Source organism: Cordyceps militaris (assembly GCF_000225605.1).
Source record: "Cordyceps militaris CM01 unplaced genomic scaffold CCM_S00001, whole genome shotgun sequence".
Lineage (NCBI taxonomy): Eukaryota > Fungi > Ascomycota > Sordariomycetes > Hypocreales > Cordycipitaceae > Cordyceps > Cordyceps militaris.
In genome coordinates this window covers 713,195-739,911 of record NW_006271969.1, presented here as the reverse complement: position 1 = coordinate 739,911, position 26,717 = coordinate 713,195, and the positions used below count along the sequence as shown (strand labels likewise).

The following is a 26,717-nucleotide window of genomic DNA, read 5'->3' as shown; positions in this document are numbered from 1 at the left end:
TTAAGTCTTAAAGGCTTAAGTATAAACTTAATAAAAATAATAATTTTAATATCTTAAATATAGTTACCTTCTCTTTATTCTATATAAATAGTATACCTTTCTTTATTAACTAAGTAAATAGTTTTTATATAGTTAAGAAGTCTAGAATAAAGTTATAATAAAAATTTATAAATTTATTAAAGTTTTAAACCTTTTTTATTAAAGTAAATACCTCTTAATTATAAATTATATATATTTTCTCTAGGTTTAGCTTTAGTAAAACCCTTACCTATATAATAAATCTTAAGTATTTTACTATTTTTATAAAGAAGTTATACTTTATTAAGTCTATATAAAGACTAATATCCTTAAAGTAGCCTAAAATTACTTATATTTTCTTTTTATAGTTTTATAAAGACTTTAAGGTATAGATTAGGATATTATTAAGGTAAGCTATTATATATTTATTAAAGGAGTTACTTAGTATATAGTTAATATATTATTAGAATATTATTAATACTTTAAAAAGACTAAAAAGGTATATAAGCTACTTAAAAAGACTAAACTAGGTCTAAAAAGCTATAAACTTTTTAAATCCTATCTTTATCTATAGTCTATAAAATACTAAATAGATATTAAGCTTTATATACTACTTTACTATTAAAAAGGCTTATAGTATCTTCTTAATAAGTAAAAGTAGGTATTTATTATCTTTTAAGATTATATTAAGCCCTTTATAGTCTATATAGAAGTATTACCTTTTATTTAACTTCTTTATTAAAAATATTAGTATTATAGCTAAGGATAAACTTACTTTTATCTAGCCTTTATTTAGTAAAGATATTAACTACTTCTATAGTTTTAATAACTAGTCTTAAAATATATAATAAAGATAGTTATATAATAGCTATTCTAATATACTATTTAGCTTAGTTTTAATCTTAATCTTATAATTAAACCCTTTTTAGTAAGATAGTAATACTATTATATCCTTTTTCTAGAAAAAGTCTTTAAACTCTTTATATTATTAAAAGACTATTTATTCCTTAACTAGCTTTTAATAAAGAATAGTATTAATCTTATAAATACTTATTAATATAATCTATATTACCTTATAATATTCTTTAAAGTCTACTTTAAGCTAGTAATAAAACTAGTTTTTATTAAGTAATACTAAGCCTTTCTTATTCTTTCTATAATCCTTTATATATATTTTCTAATATAGCTTTATTTTAAAGTAAATAAAGCCTTCTTCTATATTTATTACTAGCTTATAGTAAATAAGTTAAAATAATCTAAGTATTATTAGCCTTAATAATATAGGTATTATATAGAGTAAGATTAGGAATACCTAGCTATTAATATCTACTTTAATCTTTATTATATTAAATATTATAAACTTTAATATTTCTTTCCTTATAGCTAGCTTAATCCCTTACTTAATTAATAATAAGATTTTTTTAAAGTATAGCCTATTTACTACCCCTTTTTATATTATTTTATAATATTTATAGTCTAAGTTAATAAAGATACTTATTAGTATATATACCTTTAGAATAGTAAGAATAAGGAATAGTTTAGTATTTATTTATTTAGCTATCTTTTTTTAAACTACTTTATTTTATTTATTTATTCTTTTTTAACCTTTTATTATAACTAATATACTTAAAAAAAGACTTATTCTTAAGTATCCTCTTTTCTTAAGCTATTAAACTAATTCTTTATAAAAATACTACTTATATAAACTAATATTAAGAGTCTAGCTAGCTTAAGCCTATAAGCTATAATTATATAGCCTATCCTTTTATAATAAAGGTATTACCTTACTTCTTAGTATATATTAAATACTATCTTAAATACCTATATAATATACTTTCTAGACTATATACTACTTAAAGTTATACTATTAGTAGCTAGTTTAATTTTAAAAGTATAGATACTTATTATTTAAATATCCTCTTTATAATCTATATACTACCTTTATAGTCTTTATTATAGTCTAGCTTAATATTACTTCTTAATTCTATATAATTTAAGGTTAATTACTATCTCTTAAAATATCTAGATTATATTATTATAATTTATTTAAAAGATATTATAGCTAATTATAAGTATCTTTATTATAACTAATAGTATAAGGTAGAGTTTACTTAGCTTAACCTTATTTAACTATATAAGGCTATTAACTAAAGCTAACTTTTATTTAAAGTATATATAATAGTAGTTAAAAGACTTTTTATTACCTTATAAGATTATATTAAGGTTTATTATTATTATAGACTATTAATAAAGGTTATTAAATATTATTTTAAAGTATTTTAAGAATTTATATAGGTTTATTATACTTTAAAGGCTACTTACTTTAAAATATATAATAACCTTTAATTATAATATAATATTAAGGTTTATTTAAATATATATAAATTAAGACTTTAAGGGGCTAATAAAGTCTATATTAGTCTTTAGCTTATATATTATAGCTTACTTTTATTCTATAAATACCTTAAGATTACTATTAAACTTCTCTTTTATAAGTAAAGGCTTTTACTAAACTATAAATAGGTTAGCTAAGAAAGGGGTACTTCTTAGTACTATTATCTAGTATAATAGTTAGGTTAGATTAGGTAGAAAAGTAGGAAGGGAAAAAGGTAGGTTATATTACTTATTAAGACTAAAGCTTATCCCTTTTTTCCTTCTAGGAAATACTCCCCTTATTTTATAATAACTAAAAGGAGGATAACCTATTCTTTTAATTAGAGTTTAAATACTATTTAAATACTAATTAAAACTTATATAAAATAGTCCTATTCCTATAGGTCTACTTAGGGTCTTAATTTAGGCTTAATTTATATATAGGTCTTACTAATCTTATAACTAATTCCTTTTTAGGCTAACTTTAGGTACCCCTTTATCTTATAGCTAATTAGTTATCTTATATAATTTATACTTACTATAAATCCTTAGCTACTATATATCTAATATTAGTAATACTAGCTTTATTAATAGTATATAGTTCTTTAATTATTAAGGTTTTTTATAATTATAGGTATTAAATTAGGTTTAATTTAAATTATATATATTAAAGTATTATAATTACCTCCCCTTTTAAAAGGTATTTTTCTAGGTACTATCTTCTTAGCCCCTATATTACTTTCTTATTTATTATAAATTATACTTATACCTTAATAATAGATTTATTTTATAAATATAGTATATTTAATTTATATAAGTATTATAATTATTAGCTAATAATTATTAACTAGTAAATAATTAATAAAATAATATAAATATTCTTTAAGTTATTTTTAAAATAAGTTCTCTTTTTATTATCCTTTATATTCTTTACTTATATTATCTTTATCTTTATATTCTTTTTAACTTATTATATCTTCTTTTTAAAATAAATATACTTAAGATAAGGTATTTCTAAACTATATAGTATTACCTATAGTTATTATTAAATAATAATACTAATCTCCTATTCCTTTTAAGTTATTAATAAGCCTTTATTAAGTATTATAAAGCTTATAATAAGTTATTATAGTTAGACTAACTACTTTAGCTTAAATAGCTTATTAGCTTATATTCTTATTATTACTAAGTTAAGTTAATATAATAGCTACTTTATTAAATTAGATATTCTTAATCTTACCTTAGTTAAGCTTATTATATAGTTAATTTAAAAACCTTATAAACTACCTAGCTTAGAATAATATTATATATTAAAGTATATAGGTATAACTTTATACTATTATAATAGTTTAATCTTTATTTATTTTCCTATCTTAGTAGATATTATTAACCTATTCCCTTTTTTCTCTAGCCTAAAAACTCTAAGACTATACTATAAGTTTACTTTATAGAAGATTTCTTAAGCTTTTAGTTAGTACTATCTACCTTAAGTCTAGCTTTTAAAGTAAAGAATTTTATAGTTATAAAGTTATATTATATTTTTCTTAATAATTATAACTTTATACTCTATTTATAACTCTTTTAGCTAGTTATTTTAATTATCTTTATTATTAATCTTAATAAATTAAATATAAATATTAAAAATACTATTATTAAAAATAATAATAATAATAATATAGACTATATTAATACTTATAACTAGTCTTTTAAGAAGGAGTAGGTAGATAATATAGATAGTAAGGAAGGTATACTTAATTTATTTAATAAACTAATTAATACTATACCTAATACTTATATAATTAATACTTTCTATATATATTATATTTTTTATTCTTTAATAAAGTATTAATATAAGCTTATTTTAGACTATCTTCTTAAATAATATTTTTTTATAAAATACTACTAGTCTATAGCTAAAATATCCTAATATATATACTATAGTATTATATATATTAGTTATTAACCTATATATTAATAGTTTAATATTTAAATCTATCTTAATACTAATATCTTTTCTTTTTCTTAGAATCCCTATAAGATATTAATAGACTATACTTAGTTTATTTATTTCTTAGACCTAGGCTAATACTAGTATAAAGTAATAAATAATAATAATAAATATCTTTTATCTTTTAAGGTATATTAGGCTTTAGCCTAGCTTAGTTTTAATTTAATATATACTTTTAATATAATTAAAAATTAGTATAACTTAATATATAATTTAATAATAATAAAGAAATTCTTATAGGTATATACTTTCTTTTATAACCTTTTTAGACTTATAGCTAACTATTCTTTTTATTAATAGGATTTCTATATTAAGTATAATAATCTAATAAATATATATAATATAGTTATAGTTTAAGTTAATAATAAACTTTCTTTATTAAAGTTAACTTTAATTAATAATAATTATAACCCCTAGTTAAGTATAAAGGTTACTTTTTAAAGTTACTACTTATATATTTTATTACTCTCTTTTTTTAAGTAAGCCTAGAAGTTTAAAGAAAATATATTTAATATTTATAATATTCCTTTATAATAAGTAGAATATAATTTAAGACTTCTATCTATTTTTTATTTTTCTATTTTATTATATAACTAGTATTATTTTATAAGAGTCTTTTATTCTTTTAGTAGTTATTAATATAACCTTTTTTTAAATATCCTTTCTTTTTAAGTATATTTTTAAGACTATTTTAAGTCTTATATTCTTTAATACTTATTTATATATTAGCTATATTTTCTTTTTATACTTATTTATTATATTTAATAGGCTATCTTTTCTACTTAACTAAAAATAATTAGATCTTTCTTTACCTATAGCTATTTATAATATTCTTTACTTTTTACTTATCTTTAAAATCTTTAAGATCTAGTATTAGTAGTAATTTAATATTACCCCCTTTCTAAGGCTTTAATAGGCTAATATAGAATATATTATATAGATATTTATATTATCTAGGTATTATAAGCTAGTAAGCTTATAAACCTATTTTATTTAATATATATAGTAGTTTAATTTAGTATAAGGCTAGTTTTTTTTAAGTTATTTTAACTTAAAAGTTCTTTATAAAAAGTATAATTAAATCTCCTTTCTTAAGTTCTAATAACTAGTACTTTATATTATAATATTAATTCTAATATATTATTATTACTTTTTAATATTAAGTTATTTTATTTTATACTTTTTATAGTTTCTAGACCTAGGTTCTAGGTTCTAGTAGTTCCTTCTTAGGTAAGTTAACCTTAACTTATATATATATCTTAAGATAGAAACCTATAAGTAAAAAAGCTAGACTATTCTTAGTTATAATATTTATAATATTATTATATATATATTAAGCTATATATAGTAGCCTTAGTTAATTATATTATATTTTTATTAAAAAATAATATAAATAGTATTTTAATATTTAATTTATTTATTCTATTTATCTATCTATTTAAAGATAGAAAGTAGTAAATAATTATTAATAAATATATATTATATAGTATAGTTCTACCTAAAAATTACTAGTAAATAGTATACTATATTTTAAAATAATACTATCTAGAGTATTAAATATTAATTCTACCTATATATAGAATAACTTTATTAAGTTAATAGCCTTTATTATATAAAAGACTATAAAGAAGAGTAAATACTTTATATAATAGTTAATAATAATAAGAATAAAGTCCTTTTCTTTATTTTTAAAATAAACTAGTAATAAGCTAGTAATAAAATCTATACTTAGCTTTACCTATAATTAACTTAGTATTAATAATAATATAAGTATACTATATAGCTTATATTATTTTATTACTACTAGCTAATAAGTAGTATATATAGTAATATAGTTTTTTATATTATAATTTATATACTCTTAATAAAAGTTTTATTAAAAAATATTATTTATTCTATTTATACTAAAATATCTTATAAATAGATTATTATAATATAATTATAAAAGCCTATTAATAAGCTTTATATTCTTAAGAATATAAATCTTATCTTTATAGTATAATAGTAAATTACTTTTAACTTACTAGCCTTTTAATTATTAAGTTTTTTAAAAATATTATTAGTATATTTAGTCTACCTTTTAAGCTTTAAGAATAGATACTTTTAAATTTATTTCCTTTATTTTATAGTAATATATATTTATAACTATAGTAAGTACTTCTATACCTAGCCTATTAAATTTCTATTAAATTAGGTTTAAGTCTTATAAGGCTATACCTTATATTTAACCTATAGGTATATTACTTAATATTAGTATACTACCTAGGTCTTTTATATCCTCTTTATTTCTAAGTTAGACTAGTTCTACCTAGCTTTTTATAGTTTAAGTATTAATTATAATAATAAATACTATTTTCTTTTTAAGATTATCTATTAGACTTATATCTAGACTATTCTTTAAAATATAATTAGGTTAGTAACTTAAGGTATTAACTAGATTACCTTTCTTTATATAATATTTTACTATAAAGCTAAATAGTATTAAAAATATATACTATTTAGCCTATTTACTATTAAGTTATAAAGTATTTATAAATATTTAGAAATTTAAATAGTCTATTAAGACTTTTACTAGTATATTAGTCTTATTAAGGTATTATTATTAATACTTAAAACTCTTTATAATTATTAATATTTCTTAATTTTTAATAGTATAATTTTATTCTATATTTATTAGTTTTTAAGACTAAAAAGTAAAAAAATAGTATTTCCCTTTTTTATTTATTTAAGATACTATTCTTAATACTATATCTTTAAATATATTAGTCTTAAGTTAAATTAGTTTTCTAACCTTATAGTTCTTTAATAGTAATATACTTTAAAATACTTCTTTAAGCTATTAAAATACTTTTTAATTAACTTTACCTATATTTACTTTTCTAAGCTTTTTCCTATTTATTATACCTTTTAAATAACTTATAAGTAAAAGAATTATAGCTAAATATTAATTAATAAATTACTAATAGAAATTATAAAATCCTAGAAATACTTAGATTTTTTAAAATATCTTTATTTTAGGCTATTCTTAGATTATTTTTACTTTTATAAGATCTATTTAAATTCTTTATTCTAAAAGTAAGAATCTTAAGAATTTAATTTTTAATTAATAAAACTTATATTTTAAAAGCTTAATATATAGTTTAGTAGTATATAGTTTTTTTAAAACTAATTTTAAATATTTAATATATTTTTCTTTAGTTTTTAAAAAAATTAAGATATTATTAAAGTAAATAATATAAATATAATCTAATAGTTTATTTACTACTTAGTAAATATAGTTTTAAAATATTATTAGTATATTAGTTAATCTAAATAATATTATTAAGAACTTATAATACTTATAATAACTATTAAATATAGTTTTTTATTTATTACTTTTTTTAATATAGATTTAATAATATATATTTTTAATATAATTTTTAAAAAGTATTTAGCTTTAAAGATTTAGTCTAGAATATTAATAGTTAAAAGTAATAAATATTAGTTCTTTTAAATAACCTTATTTAAACCTTAATAATTAATATAAAGTTAAAGGCTTTTATTTTTTTTAAAAATAAATAATATAGAAGATTTAATAAGGCTTACTAAAAGGTAAATCTACCTTTTTTTTAAAGCTTTATTAATAAAGTTTTATAAGGTTTTAAGTTTTTTTAAAAAGAAAAGGTAGATAAAACTATAAAATAGTATTTATTCTTTTACTATATTAATAGTATAGTTAGACTCCTTAAACTTAAGGATAATTCTAGCCTTAAAGTTATTAAATATATTAAGATAATCCTATAGTTTTAAAAGGATTATATAAAGTATTAACTTTAATTCTTTTTTATTTTCTAGAAGTAATAGTAGTTTTAGTAAGTTAATTACTATAAAAACTACTATAGTAGTTTATAGTTATTTCTTAAACTACTAGGGCTTATTTAATATAATTTATATACTTTAGGTTTTAAAGAACTATAATTATTAGATTAGATTAATAAAGATATTATAGTTTTTTAAACCTAGTATTCTAATTAAAAGCTAATAGTTTCTTTAATTTAAATCTTAAGATAAAGAATACTAGATTATAATAGTTCTTATAATATTTCTAGAATCTATTAAAGTAATTAGTATTTTATAAAGCTTACCTATTTAAAATTAAGCTCCCCTTATTATCTTAATTTTTAATAATTTTACTTTTAATTTTTAAATATTAAATTATAAAGCTAACTTAATACTAATTAGACTAATAACTACCCTTATATTTAAAATAACCTAAATAGTATTTACTTAATTAGTTAAAATACTTATTATATAAAAAGGTTTAATTATTATTTTCTTTTATATAGGTTCTTTTTATATTAAGCCTATTTTAAACTTTAATTATAGCTTTTTTTCTAAGCTTTATATTTTTAGTTTTAAAAGGTTAATATAGATTAAAGTAGTAAGAAAACTACTTATACTATCTAGTTTCTTTTTCCTAAGTTTAGTTTATTAGTATTTTTATTCTTAAGGTATTTAAGGGTTATATATTTAGGTTTATTATACTTATAGTAAATAATTTCTTTCTTTTCTTAAGATAAAGAAAACTTTTTTTTTAATATAATATAAGTAGTCTTTTTTAATAATCTAGTTTTAGTCTATTTTAATTTTATTAGTTATTCTTATAGTTTAGTTTATACCTCTTATTAATACCTTTTTTTAATCTTTAATTTAAAGGTTCTTATTTTAATATATTACTTTCTTAGTATTAGGTTATAACTAATATTACCTTTTTTTTTATTTTTAAGTTCTTATTTATATAGTTAATAATTTTTCTTTATAATTATTCTTATAGTTTTATAAGATATTATTAAACTCTTTTAGCTTTAAAAAGTATTAGTATTTTCTTTTTTAATAAATCTAAATATAAATAAAAATCTATAGGGTATTAGTTTAGCTTTTATTTAGTAAACTTAAAGATAATAATTATATTTATTTCTAGATTAGTAAAGTCTTTTAATAAGACTTTACTTTATTTTATAAAGTAATCTTAGTTATTATTATATTCTTTCTACTTAATTAATAATAGCTTATTTAGGTATTAATTCTATCTAGCCTAATAGGCTAAGTCTATATATTCCTAGGTATAGATAATTTTTAAAGATTCTTTATAAAATTTCTTTAGATTAGCTATAAAGGCTTTTTATAAATCCCTTTTTTATTAATTATAGATTTAAAAGTTATATTAATTTAGTAATTTAATAATATTTTAAATCTAGATACCTTAAGAAAGGTAATTATTTTTATTACTTCTATTTTATAATAAATAACTTTCTTTATTTAACTTAATCTTAAGATATTAAAGTTCCTTCTTTAAGGTATTTTTTTACCTAGTTTTATAAATCTATTATTAGATTTCTTTTTTTTCTTTATTTAGTAAAGGGGATATATTATCTTTAGCCTTTTTAAAGAAATTATTAATTTTCTAGATTATATTATTCTTTATTAGTATAATAAGGGGATATTTTAAAAAAGGTTAAAAAAATAAAAGAGTTAAAATACCTCTTTTTTTTTATAATTTAGCCTTATTTCTAGTAATAGCTTCTATTTTCTTTCTAAGTAATTCTTTAATAAAAGCTTTAAAATTATAATAGTTAAGTTAAATTAAGTAGAAAAATAAAAAAGGAAAAAGGTAGGTTATATTATTTATTAAAACTAAAGCTTATTTTTTTTTTCTTTTTAAAAAATACTCTTTTTATTTTATAATAACTAAAAAGAAAATAACTTATCCTTTTAATTAAAGTTTAAATACTATTTAAATATTAATTAAAATTTATATAAAATAGTCTTATTCCTATAAGTTTATTTAAGGTCTTAATTTAAGCTTAACTTATATATAGGTCTTATTAATCTTATAACTAATTCCTTTTTAAACTAACTCTAGGTATCTTTTTATCTTATAGCTAATTAGTTATCTTATATAATTTATACTTACTATAGATCTTTAGCTACTATATATTTAATATTAGTAGTACTAGCTTTACTAGTAATATATAGTTCCCTAATTACTAAGGTTCTTTATAATTATAGGTATTAAATTAGGTTTAATTTAAATTATATATATTAGAGTATTATATCTAGCCTTAAAGGTTTTAGCTAGCTATAGTCTAGGTATTAAAAAGGTTTTATAGTTATTATAATTTCTTTTTTAAAAATATATTCTATTCTATTATAATTATAGTCTAGGCTAAAAATACTTAGTAAGCCTTAGTTATTAATAACTATTATTTAAGTTATAGTTTTATTATTATTATTTTTATCTTATTAGCTTTTTTCTTAACTAAATAAAAAAGATATTAATATAGAAAAGAGTTAATTATTAAAGACTAGCCTTAGGGTATTTATAAATAGGTGTTATAATAGTAGTAACTTTTTTATAGAGTAAAAGAGAAGGAAAAGCTAGTCTATCTATCTACTATAATATATAAAAGGGGTATACTAGGGGTATACCTATAGTAACCTTAGGCTAAGTCTAGCTAGAGTAGGCTTAAGCCTAACTCTTTTATAAAAAGCTATAAAATAAAATACTATTATACTATTTATAATAAAAGCTAAATTATTAGGTATATCTAGCTTAGTAAAAAAGGCTTTTATAATATACTATCTTTTTATAATAATAGGAAAATAGGTAGCTCTTCTATATAAGATAATATATAATAATACCTAAATAATATATATTATTATTAATAATAAAAAGTATATATTAACTAAATTAAGATATATTAATATTAATAATATATAGTTAAAGTAAGAATATAGATATAGGCATTTTATACTTACCTTTATTCTAAGTAAAGTAATACCTATAAATAGTCTTACTAAAGCTTTTCCTTACTAAGCCTTTCTAGAGTTTAAATATCTTATTAATTTAAAAAAGCTTTTAAATATAGTTAAAAAAAGTAATATAATTATTCTAATATAAAATATAAAGTATAATATAAATAAAAAAGTATTATTTAATCTCTAACCTTTTAAAAAACCTAAGGATAAGAAATATTCTATTTAATTATTATAATATATATACTAATTTTTAATAGCTTTACTATATAACTTTATTAATAAATACTTTAAAGTAGTATAAAGCCTAGGTTTTTTACTTAAAAAGAGCTTCCTTACCTAATACTATATTAATAATAATAGTATTAAATATACTATTCTTCTTTTTTAATTTTTTAAAAATAATATATAATATTATATAATATAAGACTTTATTTTAAAAGAGAGAGTAGAATATTAGTAAGTATTACTAAAGGGTAATAAAAGTAAGTAATAAATAACTTATAAACTTAAAGCTATCTTTATATATTATTATTAAATATTAAATAAAAGGGATTATTATAATTAAGTATAGTTTATATTTATAATTATAATAGATATAATCTTTATATTTCTATAAGTATATTATCTTTTTAATTAATATAAAGTTATAATATATATTATTCCTTTTATTAAAGAATATAAATTAAATATATTCTAAGTAAAGGTTTACTTAGTAAAGCTTAAGATTAGCCTTTATTAATTACTTTATAAGGGTTTAAAGCTAAAAAAGTATTAATTAATTTTAATTAACTTAAGTAAAAAAGTAAATATTTATAATATATATTAATATAAGTACTAATTATAATTAAGTTATATAACTTATAAAAGTTATCTTAATAGAAGTAGTAAAAGTACTATAGTAAAAATAGTATAGTATAATAAATACTTCTTTCTTCTTTTTCTTTTCTTTCTTTTTCTCTTTATCTTTATCCTCTTTATTCTTATTCTTAACCTTAACCTTCTTCTTAGCTAACTTAGCTATACTAATACCTTTATTATTATTATTATTATTATTATTAATATCTTTATTATTAACCTTCTTAATAAAAGTAGGTATATATATTATTAATAATAAGACTAGGCTTATAAAGGTTTAAGGCTTTAGCTTATTAGCTAGAATAACTATAGCTATACTAATCTAGTAATAACTATATTAAAAAGGATATATAATATTATTATAAGTTTATACTTTTTTATATAAGTTAATATATAACTTATATACCTTTATAGAAGGCTTTTTTTATTTAGTAAAAAGTATAGGGGCCTTTAAAAAGGGTTTTTTAATATTTACCTTTTTAAAGGACTTTTTTTAAGTATTTAAAAATATAATTACCTCTTTAAAGAACTTTTTATTAATAATAGTAAAGATAAAAGCCTTAATAATAGTAAAAAAGGAAGAGTTAATAGCTATAAAGCTAGTATATAAAGAAACTATTATTAAAAATTTAATATAATTAATAATAATAAAAAAAAAAAAAGTAATAAAAAACTATTATTATTTTTAATAAATAAAAAAGTAAATAACTAAAAAGAAGTAAATAAATAATAAAGAATATAAAAATAATATATAATAAAGAGTAGTTTTTTATATTTAAAAATACTAATCTATTTATTAATTAAAATAAAAAGTACTTTAAATTACTTATTAAAAAGAATAATAATTCTATTATTTATTTATTTTTATATTAAATTATTACTTATATTATAAAATATATACTTAAATAGTATATTAATATACTCTTTATAAAACTAAAGAAAAGTATAAATATACTATTCTATTCTTTTTATAAAATACCTTTTTATATAAATAGCTACTTTTTATTATACTTTTTATATATAATTATTTCCTTTATTCTATATTAATTTATATTTAATAATTAAAAAATATATTATATAAAGTACTATTTTAATAAAAAAGCTTATCTTATTTATATTAATAATAAGTATAAATAAATAATAACCTTAAGTATTTTAAAATATAGTATTATCTTATAACTTAAATTATATAGCTTAAGGCTAGGAAATAGGATATATAAATTAATTAGTTATTTTTTATAGCTTTATTTAATATAAGGCTAATTTTCCTTATTATCTTTACTTTCTATTATTCCTTTATAAGCTATATTAGCTACGCTGCTATCTTATGTAACTATATTGATGCTCTACACATGTTAATGGCGGCTTGCCCCACTGTAAGTGCTGGACCCTTCTCTTGCGGCGTATCAACACTGCGTATTAACACGCTGCTAGAGGGGGGAAAATAGGCTTGAGAACATTTAAGAATTATAGTTTAAATCCAAACAAAAGCCACTCAAAATTCGGGCTGCATACAGGTCATGCCGGCCGGATATGTGTCTTGGGCGTGACTAACACAACGAGCGGCGTGCCTACAAGCCAACTTCCAAATCTCATACTTTTTTCGTCTGTAATATATGGAAGGGTCAATCGGGTGGAACTTCAGTCAAACCTTCTGCTACGTTGTCGTGCTGCTGATGCGGCGTTTGAACTTGCAGAAACGCCTCGCGCCTCAAAGTCTGATGCCTCTTCTACGAAACGAGGCTCATAAAGTCGGCGGTGACACTTTGACAAGCAATACAAGCACCAGGGGAATGCGGGCTACGTGTACATCACCACAACTTCTAGCCGGTCACGGGTATATACAATTCTTTATTCATATGCATGGCTAGTCATCGAATCCCTCAAACGACTCCTCGTCCGCCACCTTGGTGGCCATCTCAGCCTCCCTCTTGAGGCGGTTTTGCTCGCGCACTTGGCGGATGAGGTCCTGCAGCTCCGCGTCCTGGTTCTTCTCCTCGGGCGTCATGTTGGCCAAGCGCTCAGCATCGCGCTTCTTTTGGCGTTTCTCCCTGCGCACCTCGCGCACCTCGGCCTGCTCCTCGCGGCCGCTCCAGGCCGCGTTGCTCTTGCGTTTCTTCTGCGCCTCGGCCGCCTTGTTCGCCGCGGCGCCGTTGCGCTCCTCGGCCAGGGCGTCCTGGCGCGCCGTTTCTCTGGCCTTTTCCTTGTACGCAAAGTTGTCCCAGTCTACCTCGACACCCAGCAACTTGTCGCCCTCCCACTTCTTGAGCTCGGGCATGCGCGGCAGCCGCAGCAGGCCCCAGGCGGCGCCCAGGTCCGCCCAGTCGAGGTCCGCGGTGCGGAAAATGGACGCCGCCTGGTGCCCGTTGTAGCTGCGCACCCAGCTGACAAATGCCTTTTGCGCCTTGTCGTGGATAGCGCGGTCGTCGCGCAGCAGGCTGCGGAACTGCTCGGTCGCGGACTGCGCGTCGGACGCGGATACGGACACGGCGGGCCGCGTAAGCGGGAGGATGGGCGTCTTGCGGATGTCGAGGAAGCGTACGTAGTCTTCCTCGCGGCCGGGGTGCAGCATCAGGACGGCGAGGCCTTTGCGGCCGGCACGCCCCGCGCGGCCGCAGCGGTGGATAAAGACTTTGGGGTCGGAGGGAGCATCGACCTGGACGACGAGGTCGACTTGAGGGATATCGAGACCGCGCGCGGCCAGATCGGTTGTGAGAAGGAGAGTTGGGGATACGGAGTTGAGGAATTTCTTGAAGTTCTTTTCGCGGACGTTGGCCGGATGCTTGCCATGTAGCGGTACTAGTGATATACCCTTGGGGAGGATCTTGGGTAGTGTGTGTTGAAAGTAGTCGACGGCGGCGCACGTGGACAAGAAGACGATGCTTCTTTGCGGTGTGATTGGTAGTTTTTGTAGTAATTGCGCAAGAGCCGGCCACATGCGACTGGCTGGCTGGACCATGTAGGTCATTTGTAAACTGGCGGGTGTCCTGCGGTCCTCGACGATGCCGCCGTCCTTCATCTTGACCTTGACCTCAATCTTGACAGGATTCCGCAACCCGACACGGATGATTTCGCTGACGGCTTCGCTTACGCTGGCGCTAAACAGCCCCGTGCGGCGCTGCTTGGGGAGATGGGCCAGGATACTCTGCAGGTCCTGCTTGAAGCCTAGGTCGAGCAGGCGGTCCGCCTCGTCGAGGACGAGCGACTCAAACGTCGACTGCGGGCAGTGCACGTGCGGCGACGAAAGCAGCTCGACCAGACGGCCTGGCGACGCGATGAGGAGGTTGGGGCTGTGGCGCATAAAGTAGCTAAGGTCCTGCGCGGCGGTCGTGGTGCCGCCGACCAGCAGCTGGGGCACGACGACGGGCGCCGCCGTCGCCGGCCGCTTCTCGTCGTCCTGCGCGAGGTAGGGCAGGAGCTCGGCCGAGGGCGGGTGGAACTCGAGGAGGGCGAGGAGCACGGTGTGGATCTGGGCGGCGAGCTCGCGCGTCGGCGAGACGATAATGGCGCCGACGTGGTGCCGCTTCGTGGGCTCGTCTTGTCGGAGGAGGCGCTGGACGACGGGTAGCAAGAAGGCGAGCGTCTTGCCGGAGCCGGTGACGGCCTGGGAGGGAGGGGGTTAGCGGGCTGAACAGTGCGGTGCGAGCTGGGGGTCGCGTGTCGTACCTCGACGACGACGTCCTTGTTGCCGAGAAAGTGCGGCATGGTGGCGGCCTGCACCGGCGTCATGCGCGCAAAACCCATGGCCGAGACGGCGTCTAGGATCCAGGGCGACAGGCCAGGTGAGAGTCTGTCCCAGGCCCGGAGGTCCTTTTTAGGTAGCACCTTGCCGGGAGCCATGATGATTCCCAGTTCCCGAGTGGTAAGAATACGTATATAAAAGGGAAACAGAGAATTGGCAGTGGTGAGAGGGCCAAAGTATGGCTCGATCTGATGAAGAAAAAGTTGTAACGGCTGTCGATCTTCAAAAAATGTTTATCTTATCAGCACGTGCGGGTCGACAAAAAAATGTACGTACTGGGCACCAGGGTCCCTAGCTGAAAACCCAAGCGCAAATGCTCACGAGGGCAGCAGTTTTCAAGAGTTGCAGGGCCGGCGAAGACCATGAGTTGGCAGGAAAAGAGTTTCCCTGCTCGTCTGTTGGATTACGGGGGGGTTGAGGGTTTTTTTTTTGTAATAATTAATCAGTAGCTTTCTGCCTTAATACATCATGATAGAGGTACTCTGTATTCCAACTCAGTGCTGGGCTCTGATGAACCTATACCGAGGTAAGTATATCTAAGGCGGCTGGTTCGACACATTGAGCTGCGATTGAAACACTACACAATTTCATGCTGCATTTTAAAAAGCCCAGCTTTTTGGATAATTGTCATCTCAACAGTTTCCCCGTCACATGTTTCTCAACCCTTGCTTGGCTAGAGGCTCGGCTGAGCTGGGGACGGGCTGGTTCCACTGTCATCCGGTACCTTCGGAGCGTGGCCCAAGCCAGGATTAGGGGAAAACCTTTTGCACAGCTACCCAAAGCCCGTCAACCCGTTCTCTCGACCTTTTTCGCGCCATCAATATTTTAGCCTTGGAGACTTTTTTTTTTCGTGACTTTTCTCGGCTGGCCCTGTTTGAACCTCTCTCTTCCTCTCAACGCGGATCGCAATAGAAGTTCTCTTCCTCCTCCTTTCCACGCCCTCCTCCGCCTCGTTTTACTCTGGCGCTCATGACCACCAGAGAAGACGCCATCGCCGCCACGACCACCACGCCATTTGTCAGTCCCGACATCACATCTCGTCACGCGACAGCACCGCCTTGGTCACTCTTTGCCCTGCGCTCCCACGACGTCCGCAACGCGCGCCCAGCCTCGCGCCAAGCTCCCAACAGTATCACCACCACCACCAACCTCACATTGACCAGCCCTCTGCTCGTCTGGCCATCGACGTTTCCCTCGCTCCGACGCATCCTCGCCGGTCCCCTCGCCTGCTCTCCTCTACCCCCCATCGCATTCACCATGTCGCTCCGCCGCAAAGCCGCCGCCGCGTCCAGCAACGACACGCCGCCGCCGCGCGTGGCCGGGCCCTCTGACGACGTCGAGGAGGAATACACGGGCCCGCGCACGCGCTCCGGCGCGCGCCGCCGCAACGTACCGCCCACACCCTCGCAGACGACCGCCGCGGCGACGACGACCCAGGACTCGTCCTCCTCCGAGGCCGAAAGCACCCCCGGCAAGCGCAAGTCGCGCACGCGCAGCCGGTCGCCCGTCGACGTCAGCAAGCTCGCGCGCATGACACCACGCATTGCCGAACCCACGCCGACATCACCGCCCAACGGCAAGGCCGCCGCCACCACAACCGGCCCCGCGGCCGTCAACGGGGGCTTCCTCGCGCCTCCCCTCCCCGGTGGCGGCGGCGGCTTCGGCTGGAGCTGGCGCGACCTGAGCCGCAGCCCGAGCCCCCTCGGGCTGATCCCGATCCACCGCCACTTCAAGACGTTTGTGCACAAGCACGAGGTGCCGCGCAAGGCGCTGCACGTTTCCATCGGCTTCTTCGTCGTCTGGCTATACACGACGGGCACGCAGACGAGCGCGGTGGCGCCGTACCTCATGGCGGCGCTCGTGCCCGTCGCGGCGACGGACCTGCTGCGGCACCGCTTCGCGCCCGTCAACCGGCTGTACGTGCGCGCGCTCGGGGCGCTCATGCGCGAGAGCGAGTACGCCGGCTACAACGGCGTCATCTGGTACCTGCTCGGCGCGTGGACGGTGCTGTGGGCGCTGCCCAAGGACGTCGCCGTCATGAGCGTGCTGCTGCTCAGCTGGTGCGACACGGCGGCGAGCACGTTTGGCCGCCTCTGGGGCCGCTACACGCCGCGCCTGCGCCGCGGCAAGTCGCTCGCTGGCTCCGCCGCGGCGTTTGCCGTCGGCGTCGCCACGTCCGTCTTCTTCTACGGCTGGCTCGTGCCCACCATTGGCCCGAAGCCGGGCGACGACGGCTTCCTGTTCCGCAACGTGCTGGCCTTGCCGGCGGCGTTGGTCGGCGAGGACCGCAGCGCGTGGTCCGTGACGGGCTCGCTGGCGCTCGGCGTCATGTCCGTCGTCGCGGGCGTCGTCGCGTCGGCGAGCGAGGTGGTGGACATTTTTGGCTGGGACGACAACCTGACGATTCCCGTCCTCAGCGGTCTGGGCATGTATGGGTTCCTCAAGGTGTTTGGCTAGACGCTTTTTTTTTGGTTCCCGGATGTCAAGCGTCTTTGCTTTTTTTTTTAAATTTCTGGGTTCTTGTTGCTCCCTTTTCGTGCATCTTCTTTGCACTCTTGTGGCGCAAAGTGCTTGCAAATGGAGAGCGCAACAGCGTGGAAAGCTGTCAAGACGTAATGGCCTTTTTGACTTGTCTCATTCTACTTTTACATGTTTTTTTTCTATATCTTCTTCATGACAAACACTCCACTCGCGACTTTCTGGGGGGGGGGGCTTGGATGCAGTATCAATCAACCTTGGGGCATGAGAGACGGGTGCCCGCTGCATGGCTGGCGTTTACGGTTCCTTTTCTTGTCATCTTCCTTTCAATTTCTACGCGGCATGGCCCTGATACCATTTTACATTTGATAGGAAAACTCTGACTCATCTCAAACGACGCCGCTTATTTGTTCTTTTCGTGTTGGCGGATGTGAGGTTGGATGAAAGCCATTGACTGACCTATTGTACCCGGATTTCTCCAGACTTGCTATAGCCGGCAAGATACGAGGCTGATGCTTGTTGTGCATCACATACACTACTCGGAAAGCTTCTTTCTTTTTTCTCTGGCCGATTTTTCTTTTCCTGCAAGCTGCGAAGCTGCGGCACGATGTCGTACATTGAAGGGTTACATGAGATGACGAGGAAGCGCAGCGCGGATTGCATCTGCATCGATTTTACGAGGGAGGACACAAAATTACACGGGGGAGGATGTTGTGTGCCCGGGAAAAAGGAAACAACTCGTGGTTGTCCTACGTGTTATGGTTATCCGCCGGGCGACTGCCATGTGGTTTGTATGTGTTGGAAACGGACATTGGGGGGATGATGTCGTGCCAACGTTGTACAAGACTCTACTATACGCCCGAGCCAAGCTGCGCCAGCCCCCATGCACGCCATCATAACGCAGTTCTTGGTACAACTTGTTGGAAATGGGTAGCTGATGGGACAATGCTGTGCTGTCCTTGCCTGTGTGTGTGTGTGTGTGGCGTTGGCTAGGCCCCCAGTCGAAGAGGTAAAAGCAGCGCACACATGCCTCTTTTGTTTCTGGCTGACCTGGACAAGGCAAGGGCCGCGGGCCCCCTCCAATGCAGCTCATGTCTCTTTTTCCTTGGCTGCTCGATGAACTGGTCCAATGCAAGTAGTCTTGTCATGCATTTGCATGTCCCCAAGCCACTGTGATTGCCTTTGTCCAGCATGGCCCTCTCCGCGACGTCTTGATAGTGAGCATGGTCCGCTCGCACAGAGTGGACTATCTTACTTTCCATGCTTTGTAGTTTTTCCAAAAAAAAAAAAAACACATGGAATGGAGAGTGCCGGATGCAACCCCATGATGGTCGCCCAAGGTTTCACCAGCCCCTCGAGGCTAGTTTGTCACTCCTTTCTCCGTTGTTGAGGACTGATTCCCCAGGGTCCTTGGGAGCGGTGTGCAAAAGGCGGGTATTTTAGCAAACGCCAACTAATACCTAATTCAGTTGTGGCCAAGTTGCTAGTGAGGCGTCTCTGGGTGTGTGTGTGGTGTGCGAGTACACATGGGGGATTGGCACGGAAAAATGCACCGCAGAAAGTAACTTGGTAACCTGAATAATAAGACTAAGTAGGACATGCTTGCTTGGCTGGCACAACATGCATCGCTTTCCGTCCCGCTTCTGCTTGGTACACTGCTCGGTATCAAGAATGGAGGCTTACACGGACATGGCGGGCTTGGACAGCCTCACTGCACCCCACACATGCAACAGGTTCATATTGTGAAGGAAGTATGCTGTGCGACATGCAGAATCTGTTTTGCATGTTTTGTTCGTGTTCAAAGCGAATACAAACTAGCACGATTTTGATGATTATGTCACAAGAAACAGGCCGTTTGTCGGGTTCATTCTGCTGCCGCTGCCGTACGCATACAGCACTAGAAGGGGGGGGGGGGGGTCCATATATCAAAACTGGCAACACGACGTCACCGGCCGGCAGCGTACCAGGCGGGGGAGGGGCAAATTGATGAACTGGTAGGAAAGGGCAAACGGCCAATCATGATGGCAACAAGTGCGCATGCCGAGTCTGTGAACCTGTTTAAAGCATGGGCTCTCATGATTCTCCCAATAGGGACTCGCCAAAAAAGGGGGAGCAAGAAATCAAGGACGGACTGACTGACGATGGTACTTTGTAAAAGGTACTTTGTTAAAGATGATCCCAGGCCTCCATCGTGCTCGCAAACGTTTGCGACATCGGCCGCCCAAGTCGCCATATTTCGAACAGAACTAGGATCAGGACCTCTCAAGGTGCAATTTCGTCCAAACTTGCCATGTTTTCCGAGCCTTGTTTGCCATTGCCTCCCTTGGCAGGTGGGTCGGCAGACTCGAGGCCCTTGATGGTTTTACTGACATGATGAATGGAGAACCCGGCAAGCTTACCGACGATGGGGATCCCGCGGCGAGTCTGTTGGGGTAGATGGAACCCTGTAACTACTTCAACTGCACCAACTGCACCAACGGCATCAACTGCACCAACTGCATTAGCTGCCTCAACTCCCGCGGAATCGCGCGAGCCAAACTCTTTCTACAACGTCCTTTCGTCATATACAAGCCTACCTTGTTGATTGACTACAGTCCATCACGACTGGGCTTGCAGTCTGCCAGCAAGGCCACAATGAATCACACATGTGGTTCCCCCGACGACTTGAACTTTGGTCCGGCTATCAACTCTTGCCACAGGGGCTTCGACTTTACCCTCTTCTTTGAGGATACAGTCCTGTCGCTGGTCCCTTCTGTCGTCTTTATCCCAGTCGCATGCGTCCTGATTGCCCTGATCGCCAACAAGAAGCCCGTTGCTCTCCGTACGAAATGGTACGGCATCACGATTGTAAGTGCGTATCTGTGCGGGTGTGTCGAAGCACGCGCAGCATCTTAGCAACCCCAATACACAACCCCAATACTCACCGACAACACAGGCTGCCCACACAGCGTTGATCGCCACGTACTGCATCGTGCTAGCTGCTGTTGCTCGCAATCCTGTCGCCACGCCTGCCGGGGCTTCTGCTGCGGCCCTGGCGCTAATATCGAGCATGCTACTGGTGGTTCTGGCCTCCTTGGAGCAGACCCGAGCCCTCGCCCCGTCCACGCCACTCATCCTCTTCGTTGCCTGTACGGCGCTTCTAGACATTGCGAGAGTGCGCACTCTATTTCTCAAGGGACAGGTCCTTCCCGCAGCTACGCTCTCTGCCGGTGTTGCTCTGAGGCTGCTGCTGCTCGTGCTCGAAAGCCGCAGCAAGAAGAACGACCTCGCGGCGACATCGTCTGCAGAGGCGAGCCCCGAGAAGCTCGCGGGCCCTCTCAGCCGAACCGTCTTTCACTGGGTCAATCCGCTACTCATGCTTGGATTCCGAGGGTCGCTTAGAGGACGAAGCTTGGGCCCGATTGATGCCAAGTTGAATGCCGCGTACCTGACGGAAATATTTACCCCTATTCCACAAAGAGTCCAAGGCACGTTGCAACAATTCTCAAAACAGCAGCGGCCGTTACTAATACACAATTTCCAGCTGGACTTGTAAAAGGCGGGCTGAGCACCCTTGCTTTGAAATGCGTCGGCCATGATATGCTCTATCCTATCCTGCCTCGGCTTTTTGTCTCTCTCTTTACCTTTTTGCAACCATTCCTTATCGACGCAATGCTAAACTGGCTGACCAGAGACGACCACGACGCTGCGAATCAGGGATATGGGTTAATTGCCGCCACCTTTTTGGTATACTCTGGCATCGCCGTAAGTGCTAATTTTATCGCGCCCGAGGTACTCCCACATTGACCAGGCTTTTGCTCCAGGCTTCTTACAGCTGGTACTGGCACCAAGTCAACCGCTCCGTCACGATGATTCGCGGCGGTCTTGTTATTGTCCTCTTTGATAAGCTGCTGCGCCTTGCTGAGAGCCCGGCCACGGAGGCGCAGGTCGTAACGCTCATGTTCAGCGACACCCAGCGTGTCATGACGGCTATGAACTACTTTCACGAGCTGTGGGCTGGCGTGCTCGACACGGCCATCGCGACATGGCTGCTATACCGGAAGACGGGCGTGGCGAGCTTTGCCATGCTGGCAGTGACGATAGGTAGGTGGCACCAGCAAATGGTGCTCTGCAAGAACGAAAGCTGACACGCAAGACTTTCTCTAGTGTCGTCGGTTGCTTGCGGAAGCCTGTCCAAGAAGCTCAGTAGCCTGCAGCAGCAGTGGCTCGCGGCCGTGGAGCAGAGGCTGGCGCTGACGAAGCGTATGCTGACCTCTCTCAAGGCCGTTAAGATGCTATCGGCGAGCGACCGTGTCGCGAGTACCATCTCCACGCTGCGCCGGGCCGAGCTTGCAATTTCTTGGCCCTTTCGCCGGCTACGCATCTTTACTACTGCCATCTGTAAGTGCTCTCTATAGAACTGTGTCTAAAGCTTCTAAATGACGAGCCTTTGAGTAGCATACAGTACTGTCACCCTATCGCCGCCCCTCGTTTTCGGCGTGTGCATCGCTATTGCCGGCGGCAACCACGGTCTAGATGTCTCGAGGCTTTTCACATCGCTTTCCCTTATTAACCTGCTCGCGACGCCTGTGATGCACCTCTGTCAGGCCATTCCCGTGCTCGGCGCGGCGCACGGCTGCATGGCGCGCATCCAGGCTTTTCTGGAGCTTGAGGAGCAGAGCGACAAAAGGACCAGACTGCCCCCCGCGAGAGGTCTACCAGACGCTGCCGCCACCGCCGACCAGGTCATATTATCGCTAAGAAACGCGTCGCTCGGCTGGCTCACGGGAAAGCCCATCCTGTACGGCATCAACCTCGACGTGAAGCGCGGCCTGCACATCGCCATACTCGGGCGCGTTGGCTCTGGCAAGTCCCTCTTGCTTAAAGGCCTGCTAGGTGAGGCGGCCGAAATGTCGGGTGAGGTGGCCGTCGGCGAGCACGTGTCGTTTGCCTACTGCAGCCAGACGCCCTGGCTGGAGAATGCCTCGGCTGAGGAGAACTGGACGGGTCGTAGCAGCGCGTCAAAGAGCCCTGCCTTTCTAGATCAGATGGTGCAAAAGTACGCCCTCAAGGACATTCAAGGCCTGCGCGACTACAAGACAGGCACTATCGGCAGCCAAGGCGTCAGGCTCAGCGGCGGACAGCGACAGAGACTGGCAAGTTTGGCCACTCGTGTTTTTTTCTTTCCCTGCTGAAAAACGTTCTAATAGGTGCTGTAGGCTATCGCACGAGCAGCCTCTCTCGGGAGAGACATTCTACTTCTAGACGACGTGTTTAGTGCCCTGGACCGCCGTACGAAGCTGCACGTTGCAGAGAGCGTGTTACGCAAGTGCGACTCTCCAGACCAGAGTACCGTCATCTTTACCACCCACGACGGTATGTACCTAATGGTGATTGAGAAAATATGCTTCTAACAAGGTGTAAAGAATATATTGCCAACATGGCGGACGAGGTGTACGAGATTGACGCAACAGGCACATTGATTCAACGCCCCAAGACAGACGTGCCGCCAGCTGAAGCCTCACCGACCAACAGCGGCTCGTCTGACGAGGCACCAAAGGAAGAAGCCTCCACATCGGACGATATTCAAGGCTCTTCCTCCTCTAGCTCTACTCCTACACCGGCAACAGACCCCGCAGTCAAGGACATGGATGTCTACAAGATGTACCTGCGCTCTATGGGGCTAGGCAACGCCATCGTGTTTCTGCTCCTGGGTAGTCTGTTTGCGGTGGCGCTCAAGTTTCCCGGTAAGGCAAGCAAAAGTCTACTACTACTTCTCCCTAGACTAACTCATTTTTCCAGATATTTGGATTCAGTGGTGGTCAGATGACACTTCTGCGAGCAGTAGTAGACACTCGACTGGCTACTGGATCGGCGTGTATGCTGGCCTACAGTGCATTCCTCTCGTCTTGCTCACACTTTGGCTGCGGTACGCTGTTCTTAACAAAACTCCCAAGTCTATAGAAGAAGACCTTATCGCTAATGTTTTCAGCAGGCACGTGTTTTACACTATTGTCCCCGCTGTTGGCATCTCTATCCACGACGACCTCCTCAAGACTATCCTTCACGCGCCATTTTCCTACATCAGCGCTGTTGACACTGGAAGCCTTCTGAACCGCTTTAACCAGGATCTTATGTTGATTGACTCTCTCTTACCCTTTGACCTTTTTAACACTGTCTCGGAGCTTTATGTTGCTGTTATCCAGGTCGTCCTTATTGCCGTCGCCAGCGCGCAGGCTTTGGTCACCTTGCCTGCTATCGCAGGCGTGCTGTATATGGTGCAAAGCTTTTACCTCCGCACCTCTAAACAGCTCCGTATCCTTGAGTTAGAGGCCAAGGCTATCCTGCACAGCCTTGTTGCCGATGTGGCGGCCGGCGCCGGCCCGTCAACGCTTCGCGCACATGGCTGGCAGCCACACCTACGCCGCAGCTTTATGCAGAATCTCGACGTCTCGCAGGAGCCCATCTATCTCTTATTCTGCGTGCAGCGCTGGCTACAGCTCGTGCTTAACCTTGTGGTTATGGGTCTTGTTGTGCTAGTTGCTGGTATCGCCGTCGCGCTGCGAGGCAAGGTTAGCATTGGCGCTGTTGGCGTTGCCTTTCTGAACGCCACTACCCTAGGCGAGACGTTGACGCAGCTCGTCCTCGCGTACACCTCACTGGAAACATCGTTGGGTGCTATTGCGAGGACAGCCATTTTCAGCGCGGCCACGCCGAGCGAGGACAACAGCGAGGACAACGGCGATAGGGCCGGGGGAGAACCCTCGTCGTGGTGGCCCACGGACGGGAGCGTGCGGCTGCACAATCTCTGGGCCAGATACCAGTCTCAGCAGCCTGCTTCCTCATCCTCTTCTTCTTCTTCTTCCCCTCCAGACGCAGCATGGAGCCTGCGCGGCGTCAGCGTCGACATCGCGGCCGGGCAGAAGGTTAGCGTGTGCGGGCGCACAGGTTCCGGCAAGTCGACTTTGCTCCTCGCGCTGCTTCGCATGGTCGAGCTGCCGCGCGGGTCCGTCTCCATCGGCGGGCGGGACCACGCGCAGCTGCCGCTCGGGGCTCTGCGACGCGGGCTCCTCGTGGTGTCGCAGGACACGCTGGACGAGTCGATGACGGCCATGCTGCGCGAGCAGATGGACCCGGAAGCACGATTCACGGACGAGCAGGTGCGCGGCGTCGCGGCGGAATGCGGCCTCGAGACGCTCATCGAGGAAAGCGGCGGGCTGCATGCTCGTGGCGGCGCGGGAGGCCGGCAACTGTCGCATGGCGAGGCACAGTTTGTCGCCCTGGCAAAGGTGCTGCTCTACGGGTCGGCCAGGGAAGGCGGCATACTGCTCCTTGACGAGGCCACGAGCAGGTACGTGTGGCGTGCTTGATTATTCCTCTTTTTTTCTTCTTTTTTTTTTGCCAGCCCCCGTATGTCGGCAAGCTAACAGTCGGGGAATAGTCTTGACGATGAAGCGCAGCGCAAGATGGAGACGCTGATAGAAGACAAGTTTCGCGACAAGACGGTCATTTCCGTCTGCCATAGGCTCTCTTGGGCGCTCCGGTCGGACCGCATCATTGTGCTGGAAAAGGGAGAAATCATACACGACGGGACGCCGCGGGATATTGTCAGGGAGTCGGCCTTGTTTGCGGGCATGTCCGTGTCGGATTCTGAGTAGTGCATCTTTGTTGCGGTGCGGCGTAGCAAACTGAATGCTTTACATGTAGATGAGGAGAGAAAGTCGTCGAATTGGGGCTAGGAGAAGAGAGACAAGATTTCCGAGTCGAGCTGTTTGCCACGAGTTCGTTCGAGTTGGAGGCAATGGCTCAATCTAGGCTGCAGTCTCGCGGGCCTCTCTGATGTCTCTGCGATGCAAGTAAAACATGCGTACCTATGCCGTGCCTGTGTTCTGTGTGTGTGTGTGTGCGCCCCCAGAACAATATATAATATATGCAAGGTCGAGTGCACACACAGCCAGGTTGGCTGTTCTCGGGACATGTTCTGGTGCTCATCTTGACAACGCATCACCTAGGTCGGTACCTCTCTTCTTTTTTTCTGGGGACCCCAAATCGGAGGGTGCCCAAAGGTGCGGGCCGTTTGGTCGGGCTGGAAAACTTGTTCCGTCACCGTTATTCGTCCTGCGACCGTCCCGGTCCGCCCCTCTTGTCCTCTTCAGCCCGTGGGTTCCCATCTGGTGCTGCTTTAAAGGGTTCATGCAGCGAATTTTTTATTTTAATTTTTTTTTTGGCGCATTTGTTTTTAGCGTTCGCCTGGGTGGGTGTGGCCCGGCGCTTGTTTTCGACTTGTTTAACCAGGGCCGTTTGTTGCACCATGTCCATGGTTTCCTTCTTCCCCCTCTTCTTGCTTGCAACATTGTAAAACGCCAGAAACGAAAAAAAAGGGTAGTTTTTGAGACACTAAAAATTGTCCGGTATGCAACGACCGCTTTTACACAGACCGACTTACACAACTCCCACCGACGAACG

The 26,717-nt window shown here is 36.8% G+C and overlaps 2 protein-coding genes across 2 annotated transcripts; both read left to right on the top strand.

The window, feature by feature from the left end:
• Window positions 1-16,763: 16,763 nt before the first annotated feature.
• On the top strand, window positions 16,764-18,251 carry CCM_00191 (phosphatidate cytidylyltransferase, putative; the record flags this gene model as incomplete). The annotated part of the gene is made up of 1 exon (XM_006665351.1): window positions 16,764-18,251. The coding sequence occupies one exon, from the start codon at window positions 16,764-16,766 to the stop codon at window positions 18,249-18,251; it is 1,488 nt and encodes a 495-aa protein (XP_006665414.1).
• A 2,655-nt stretch (window positions 18,252-20,906) lies between these two features.
• Window positions 20,907-25,909, top strand: CCM_00190 (ATP-binding cassette transporter, putative; the record flags this gene model as incomplete). The annotated part of the gene is made up of 10 exons (XM_006665350.1): window positions 20,907-21,119; window positions 21,208-21,803; window positions 21,944-22,016; window positions 22,076-22,355; window positions 22,419-22,652; window positions 22,710-23,374; window positions 23,471-23,627; window positions 23,678-23,998; window positions 24,054-25,602; window positions 25,693-25,909. The coding sequence occupies 10 exons, from the start codon at window positions 20,907-20,909 to the stop codon at window positions 25,907-25,909; spliced, it is 4,305 nt and encodes a 1,434-aa protein (XP_006665413.1).
• Window positions 25,910-26,717: the final 808 nt, after the last annotated feature.